This window comes from Astatotilapia calliptera, chromosome 18, assembly GCF_900246225.1.
Source record: "Astatotilapia calliptera chromosome 18, fAstCal1.2, whole genome shotgun sequence".
Taxonomy (NCBI): domain Eukaryota; kingdom Metazoa; phylum Chordata; class Actinopteri; order Cichliformes; family Cichlidae; genus Astatotilapia; species Astatotilapia calliptera.
The window spans coordinates 13,599,884-13,608,928 of NC_039319.1; the positions used below are offsets into that span (position 1 = coordinate 13,599,884).

At 40.9% G+C, this 9,045-nt stretch overlaps 1 protein-coding gene across 1 annotated transcript; it reads left to right on the forward strand.

Annotated features, from left to right (window-relative positions):
• Nucleotides 1–3,171: 3,171 nt before the first annotated feature.
• viml (vimentin like) lies at nt 3,172–8,395 on the forward strand. Its single transcript, XM_026150165.1, has 9 exons — nt 3,172–3,797; nt 4,077–4,137; nt 5,878–5,973; nt 6,242–6,406; nt 7,002–7,127; nt 7,322–7,542; nt 7,661–7,704; nt 7,781–7,866; nt 7,964–8,395. Exons 1-9 carry the CDS (start codon nt 3,271–3,273, stop codon nt 8,003–8,005), a joined length of 1,368 nt encoding a protein of 455 aa, XP_026005950.1. The 5' UTR covers nt 3,172–3,270; the 3' UTR covers nt 8,006–8,395.
• The last annotated feature ends 650 nt before the right edge of the window (nt 8,396–9,045 follow it).

The window sequence follows — 9,045 nt, forward strand, 5'->3', positions numbered from 1 at the left end:
CAGAAATAAGATTGAACTTATCTGTTGCCCTGCGCCATTACAGAGTGACTGACTCTGACTGATGTCGAGTCTTATTTGATTCTTTTTGTACGCCTCCTTTAATTAGCTCCCCCGCAGGGCTGTTGCTTTGGAGCAGAAAAGCGGAATCTCAGCAACAAAAATAAAAAGACCAAGCGATACATTCCCAAGAATGGGAGCTATTTGGCCCAAACTGTTGCACTGTCAAGCGCCGTGCTACACACAATAATTACGGCCTACTGTCTGCATTCTCTTGATGCAGTTAGGTGACAGATCAGCAATACACAATCCCTGCTCTGTTTGTGTCAATCCAGGCCTCCTCTGTCTCTCTCTGTGGCCAATACTGGCAGAGCGGGATCATAATGGGCCTGGGAGCAGGAATTTTCATGGCCCCCACCCTGTTTCTAAGTGAGCGTTGATCATGTGAATTTGCGTAGCTGCTTTTGGTAATGGGCTTCCACTGTTTTACTCAAACCATGGCTTCATGTTTGCATGCTCAAGCACCACAAACTGCTTCAGTTATTATGCTTTTGCCTATCACTTCTCCAGTTTCAAAAGTTTGGAATTGAACTTTTGAAGTTCTCTTTAGATTTTAATGTTTCACTTTAATACTAAAACATCTGTGGGCCATATTGTACAAAATCTTCCTTGATACCTTTAACTGCATTTTGCCCTTTATGCTGGAAGTTTCCTTATTTGATTCGTCCTTGCATGTCTTTGGCAAATGCCCCTTTGTAAGATTTGATGCTTCTTTAAATCCCATGAAAAAAAGCAAAAATTTAAATGGCTCTCGATACAGATCTGACCACACACATAAACTTCATCAACTTTACAAAGATTTGTTTAAAAATAGAAAATACTTACACAATCTCACTTTTCAGGATAGGATTCAGTGACAGTCATCTTGTAACAACACAACATGAATGCTAACTTAAGAAATTAAAAAAAACTGCTCCAAAACCCCCAAATCAGTATCAAAATTGACTTCAAAGCAGTTCACGTCTCATACTGTGATTTTATTGGATTTGTTTATATAATTGCACAAATAAAGAAAAGACAAATAATTATTAAACAGAAACGTGGGACTGCTTTCTTGCACAATAGCTTGCACAGGATGTTTCAAAAAATTTGAAACACCCTGTCTCAGAGTGATGCTGAAAAAATATTTCATGCATTTCTACTTTTCTATTGAGTAGTGTAATTTATTATTATCAGGCTATGCTGAAAAACTCCCCAAAAAGCCTTCAGTTGATGCAAAATGCTGCAGTGAGAGTACTGAAGGGACTAGAAAGAGAGAGTATATTTCTCTATGCATAGTACTCCACAGTACTGTATCACCTCAAAAGAACACTCCCTGAGTCTGGCTCTGCCTGAAGCTTCTTCCTATTAAATGGGAGTTTTTCCATCCCACTGTCACCAACTCTTTCCTCATAGGGAGTCATCTGATTGGTGGGATTTTCTCTGTATTGTTGTAGGCTCTTTACCTTATAATATAGAGCACCTTGAGGTGAATGTGATTTCATGCTATAAATATGAATTGAATCGAATAAAAAAAATATTGACCCCTGATATTGCTGATAATATACATACATAAAGCTTTTCAGTGCCTTTCAGGTTATGTGCCAGAGTCATGTAAACATAGACTCAGATGATTCTTTCTCATTTATCTGCACACTCACTCACATTATTTTCTGCACATTCAAAATCAAAATCAAAAAGCAAACATTTTGTGTGTTCTGGTAATTTATTCAAAATGAGAGAGGTGAAATCCAATTTATACAATCACCATTTACTTCTTACTTGATTAACTCGCACAAACGTCGACTAGAACATCTGTGCAAAGTCTTAACAAATATGGCACAGATAAGGACTATGAGAATAAACCAAAAGCTTTAAACAGTCAATCTGCTTAGGCAAAGCCAGGCTATAATTTGAAGTTTGCGTCACAAAGATCAAACAAGCTCACCGAGTAGCTGGGTTTATTACTGCACAGTCATATCTCAGGGGCTGCACGCCAGCTTCAGATAACCGCAGTCACCCTCACCCGCAAGCCAAAAATCTGAAAGTCTCCCTGAAAGAGATATTTGTGCATTCAGTCTTATCTAGTGAAAAAAAAGTCACTAAAACCAATTTGATCTCTCATCTTGGACTTATTTTATGTTTACTAAAGAGCAGATAACGCTCAGCAGCACCAGTGCAGCACAGTTGGGAGGTGTTAGGTGTCATTGGCTCAGCTCTGCTGCCATGCGTCTCTCCTCAGAATCACTGAATCTCAGCAAGTCAGCAGCACTGCAGCACTGACAGCCCTGTGCGCTGAGAAGGGCAAAAGACAGAGGAGGGGAAAGAAGGAAAGAGCTTTTGGACACAAAGATTAGTCCTTACGGAAATATCTCATTATTTTCGTTGCATTTCAGTCTGAGACGAGGGTGACAAATAATACACCCCAAACAAAAGCTTCAGGAATGCAGCAAACCTGCCAGTATTGAATGACTTTGACTCATATCCCCCAAGCTCTCTGTTTTTCTCTCCTAGGATTAGTGTGTGACATCATCAGACTTGTTCTTTAAACCTGATTAACCGTTGTGTGAGGCTGCTGACTTGCACATACTTTACTAGACCTGTATTTCTCACCCAAGCAAACACCCTTCACCAAAACAGTAGACATACGTAAAACACTACGGTATTACACTTAGACATGTAGTCATACACTGACTGTGCTTAGTGCTGACATGGGTGCATTGCTTTAAAAAAAAAACCTAACTTGTTTTCTTTACAATTCTCAGCATTGTATGATGAAAAAGTCCTTTCCTCTTGTGAGGTGCTAAAAATGCCACTGTTTCATCTACAGTAAGTGAGAGTGTAAAATCATTCATTGTGATGTTTGGTGTCCCAGTAAAAATGAAGATGAGCGTTAAAGTTCGGGCAAACTTGGTGAGAGTAGTCTCAAATGTGTGCAAAATCTTCAGGATCAATATCTTGGACACAACAGCACAATCCAATTACTTTAGGCTACTGTATGCGAAGAGTTGGTGTAAATATCTGCGAGTCTGACAGGCAAATATGTGTGCTCTGATTTGCGATTGGATTCTCAATGTGCCACTCAAGTCACTGTTACGTATTTGCATAAGGAGGAGACTATAAATGAGTAACGGTTTAGGACACGCCTTCCCAGGCGCTCTTCGCAGATGCTGATAGAAACAAGATATATTCCAGATCGGCGACAGTGCTCTAGTACTTAAATACACAAACAAGATGGCCTATAGATCAGGTCCACATTCCTCTTACCGAAAGATGTTCGGCGGGGAGAAAACCGCCGTAAGGTCCAGCTACTCGAGCCGCCAGTTTTCGATCCCGGTGCGCTCATCCCGGGTTTCCTTCGGGCTCTCCTCCACCCCGACCATATACGCGTCGAAGACCCAGAGGCTCCGGAGCAGTGCAGCCATGCCCCGGCTGGCATCCGAGAACTTGGACTTCTCCTTGTCTGACGCCATAAACACCGAATTCATCACGAACCGCACCAACGAGAAGGCGCAGATGCAGTCCCTCAATGACCGCTTCGCCAACTACATCGAGAAGGTTCGCTTCTTGGAGCAGCAAAATAAGATCTTGCTGGCGGAGCTGGAGCAGCTGCGGGGCAAAGGGACGTCCCGGGTCGGAGATCTTTACGAGGACGAGATGAGGGAGCTGAGACGCCAGGTGGACCAGCTCACCAACGAAAAGGCCCGCGTGGAAGTTCACCGGGATAACCTGGCGGACGACATCGACAGGCTGAGAGAGAAGTAGGAGGCGTGGCACTTTTCTGTCCTCAACTCCATGTATTGTTTCTTTTGTTGTCTAGAACTGTTATTCAGCTCTGGTACATTACATAAATCTTTATTAGTTAGAGCCTAAACAGACTATGTATAGAGTGAAAGTATGTAAACATAAATTCTTACCCTGCACTGCGCAAAAAGTTGTTTTTCGTGCTTAAAGGAGAAGTAAATGCCGCAAATGATTTTTAAGTGTATATTTACAGTGGCTGCTAAAATAAAGGTTCTGCTTTATACCTTTCTTTGCAGGTTGCAGGATGAAATTTCCCAGCGGGAGGAGTCTGAGGCAAACATGCAGGGCTTTAGACAGGTACAGCTCTACACTGGTGACAGCAGCCAAAAACTGCAATAGATGGACATTTTGAGGGTGATAAAGAGAAGTGTCTTAGATCTCAATAGCAGACCTACAGTGCCTCATATTCTCAGCTGTTTTTGGTTAAATTAAGGTTTAAGCAACCAAACTGATGGAAAGTGATGTGAAAGTAATCGGATAAACCTTTATCCTTAATATGAAGATTAACTTTCTCATTTCTTTTCTGGGTGATCTCTCTCTAATTATTGCCCATGAGCTGTGGAGACAGGAATGCACTCTTCTGATGGCACAACAGCAGATTCTAGGCATGATCAAAATAGCTGTAGAGCAGTGACTGACCCTGGACTGGTACAAAAGGCTAAGTTGTGACTGTTGAGTTAAATCAGGCCTGCAGCGAGAGGAGATCTTTTTAAGTCTGACTGGTCACAATGAATGAGCCGGACACAAGGGCAACAACAGTGTGGCTCCAATGTGGTTATCAGAGCGAGAAGACAAGCCACCATGTGATCCGGCTGTCTCGTTCTGGGAGAGCATCAGCACAGAAAAATCTCACTTGTTATGGTCCTGTCAGAGATTGTTCCGTATCACTGGTTTTCACAGGGATGAGTCATGCAGACAGTTTCCAAAGGTTGTCATGGAATAAAAAGGTGAAAAAGAAAGTTGTCATCCCACCAATGTAGTTTAAATGTTAGACTCATGATGATTATATACCTTTTAGGACTTGCTTTAAGTGATACATACGTTACACAGTCATGGCATTGTCTGTGTGAATGGGAGGAAGGAAGTCCCCGTGGCTTGCCTGAGTGGCACACTGACAACAATGCAGAGCCCACAGCCAGCTCTTGCTCAGTCAGGCAGACAGTCACTCTCTCAGCCTTGGGCTTGTTTGGGAACCCCTGCTGAATAGCACACTTTGTTTGTGGCATTAGTGCAGAGGCAAAGCTGCTTCATTTGCTGATACCTCAGTTGCCAGCCTGCCAACGCCCCAACAAAGCCATGGTGCCACAGCCAGTCTGTATGTATGATTAAGTATGATAAAACAGAAGATGGCTTTATGAACTTTATTCAGTAATGTTATAAAATGATAACAAGCCAAATTAGTTACCAGTAGGAGATCTGGAATTCTACTGGAGAAAACTGCAAGGGATTGCAGGTTAGGTTATTAATAATCTCTTTAATAATTTGTTGTGGTTCTGGGTATTCTCCAGTACTAAAAATTTCACTCAATTCTGTCCAGCCTTTTCCCACACACAAAGATTGTCAGGCCAGCAGCTATAGAGGTTCATTGGTTTGTTTTATTGTATAAGTGAGAAAACTCATGCTCCATCTGAGCTCAGGAATCATAGAGCAAAAGATAAAATAACTGTACCAAACAAATGTAGATGAGGAAAAAGTCACTTTTCTTCTTGAACTTGATTATAGTGCTTATGTGAAGTATTTGAGCAAATGTCTGCCTATAATGCAGCTGCTGAATTGTATAACGACACGAGAAAACACCTACTCATCTGTTAACAACGTCTGCAAGGACATGTCATGTGCCCACAGTTGATTTTCATTGGATGCATGTGTTTGTGACCTTAATCAACCATACAGTGGGTCATTTTGTGCACTGGATTGTGTGAGGGCTTTTTACAGCATGTGCACAACAGGGTTTTTTTTCTTTGTCAGCAAGCACATTATGCATAACTCATGTCACCTTCACAAGTCACCTTATTAAGAGTCAGTGTTATTGTACAGGATGTAGACAACGCTGCCCTCGCCAGACTGGACCTGGAGCGGAAAGTGGAGTCACTCCAAGAGGAAATCAACTTCCTCAAGAAGCTGCATGATGAGGTAAGCCTTCCTTTTTTGTTGCCTAAGCTAAATCGGTCTACTGCAGAATCACTGCACGTGTGCAGCCTGAGAGGAAAAAGGTACCTTTAGAAAAACTGGGCCAAATAGTTTGAAATATTTGTTAATCTGCTCAAGCGCTACATCAGCAGGGTTTAGTTTCCAAAGCTTTTGTAAGTCTTTAAGGCTAATTGCACAAAAGCATACAAAATAACTGTTAAAAAACGTTCTGTGCTAACTGTATAAACTGACTCTGCTGAATTTGCTACAGGAAATGTTGGAGCTGCAGAATCAGATCCAGCAGCAGCAGCATGTGCAGGTGGACATGGATATAGCTAAGCCTGACCTGACAGCGGCTCTGAGGGACGTCCGTCTGCAGTATGAGAACCTGGCCTCCAAAAACATCCAGGAATCAGAGGAATGGTACAAATCCAAGGTAAAGGCATTTTAGAGAAGCATATCTAACCAAGCGCAGTAACGTGAACTACACCTTCAACTCGTGAATTTTTTATGTTTTTATATTCATAACATCACCATGTATCTAACCAAACAACAGAACAAGTAAATATTAGGCTCAAAATTTATCAGGAAGGCCATTAAAAGACTAACAAGTGTCACTAATGTTTCTTTGTATTTGTTTGACAGGTAAAAAAAATAAGTGTTTGCTAACAAATTCACCGTATAAATGCAACATCATTTGTCCAAATTATGTGATTAGTCTTTCTTATCTTAAAAACTGATTATACATTAGAATACTGAGAACTAGCAAGGTATAAGCAATCCTCCTTCCTGCCGTTTGAGCACTAGTGGAAAGTCAGTAACCTTAAAAGTGCCTCAGAGCACTGGTGCCACAGTGGTAATCCCTGCAAGGCTCTGTCGTGGCTACATCTTTCATAATTTACACACTTTATGAAAGCTGCCGTACTCCCATCTCCTTCAGCCTCTGACTCATCATTTATTGAAGAGTTGATTTCTCATTTTTTCCTTCTTTTCCTCTGTCTCTCCTCTCTGTTTGTCACTGTGATTGCCAGTTTGCTGACCTCACTGAAGCTGCAGCCAGGAATAATGAAGCTCTGAGAGTGGCCAAACAGGAGTCCAATGATTACAGACGCCAAGTTCAGGCACTTACTTGTGAAGTGGATGCCCTGAAAGGAACTGTGAGTTTCCAGTTTTTGGCTGCAATATAGACGATACAGAATATATATAAAAATATTCAACATTTGTAAAACTGGAAGCAAAGGGAGAAACTGAGCACAAGTTAAGGAAATAGAAAAGCAGAGAGGAAAATATTTCTTTTTTCTTAACTTTTACTGCAAAAGTGTATTTTGTTCTGTCTTGGCTGCCATCCCAGAATGAGTCCTTGGAGCGCCAGATGAGGGAGGTGGAGGAGAACTTCTCCTTGGAGACGAGTGGGTACCAGGACACCATCAGCCGTCTTGAGGAGGACATTCACAACATGAAGGATGAGATGGCTCGTCACCTCCGCGAGTACCAGGACTTGCTAAATGTCAAGATGGCTCTGGACATTGAGATTGCCACCTATAGAAAGCTGCTGGAAGGAGAGGAGAGCAGGTGATGGGAGAAGCATTTTCTGAAATGCATTAATCTGTAATACAGATATGAACACTCATTTGATTCAAGATTCAAGATGCTAATCTTAATTAGTGAGCTGTATTTTCTCCGTCTGCAGAATCTCCACCCCCTTGCCAAACTTCTCATCGCTTAACCTGAGAGGTAAGATTCCCCATGCTGATTTTTACAGTTGGAATTACAGTTTTTGCCAGTTTCTAACGATACTTCTCTGTCTTAGAAACAATGGTTGAATCCAAACCACTTATCGAAACCACAACAACCAAGAAAGTTCTCATCAAGACCATTGAGACCAGGGATGGTCAGGTAGAATACGCTTAAAGAGATCTTTCACTTCATACAGGCACGTACAGATATATCCCTGCTCATCGCTTTTTCTCTCTTCATCTGCTCCCTTGTTCAGGTGATCAACGAGTCGACCCAGAACCACGATGACATGGACTAATAATGTCCTTGTCTTTACCAAACCACCAACAAAAAGCAATAAGAAGAAACACATTTCACTCGGGCTACAAGCAAGCAAACAAACCAGCAACACACAAAAAGCAAACAGCTTCGAGAAGTGCCTTTGTATGTGGTGATCCAGTAAGCCTGTTAGTTGACACAGACTGTATTTTGCTTCCTTGGCCGCAGCAAGTATTTTGTCACAGTTGTTTAGACACAATAATGAAGTCAGCACAACACAGCAGTTCTCACTGAGGCCTACAAAAATCTATCTTTGTAACCAAAGTAGTATTTTTGATCAATATAGCATGCACTTACCAGAAAAACTGTATGCTAAAGATGTCACAATTGCCTGTATGCAGCAATAAACCATGAAGACTGTTACTCGCTACTGTGCACAAGGTGTAATACTTGTAATACTGCAGTGCATTATTGTTATAAAGTATAAAAATACTTTATACCTAATGCTATACATATAAAGAATTGCATGAAAAACAATCTCTTTTATCTGATTTTAAGTAAATCAAACTGTCAAAGTGTCCTTGAGGCTAAGAAGCAAACTTGAATAGTAAGTTTGATTAAAAATATTTTTTGCAAAGTAAGTTACGGTAAGTTAAATTATGCTTCTGAAAATCAAAGTAAGACTCCAAACATAATAAACATACTTGCTAAATATTCATGCTAAATATGTGCGGGATAGGGACAAAATAAAAAAAAAATAACCCTAACTATTAGGTTGTTAGTTTAGTTAATTTATTCCGCATATGTTATGCACATTTGGATGCTTCCATGTCATCGCTTAAAGAAGAACCTTAATGAATTCATTCAGCTTGGCTTCAATAGAACACAATGAAACAACTCAATCATTGAGAGGAACATTTCCAGTATTTGTGCAATTTGTTGTGTTTAAACAAATTGCACAATTGTTTGTGCAGTTACGTATTGATGGACAGTTATCCCATACACTAACTCCTGTGATTGTAATGCTGTGATAATTTACTACTGCCTTACTGAACATAAGGTTTCCTCTCAGGTCGTGAT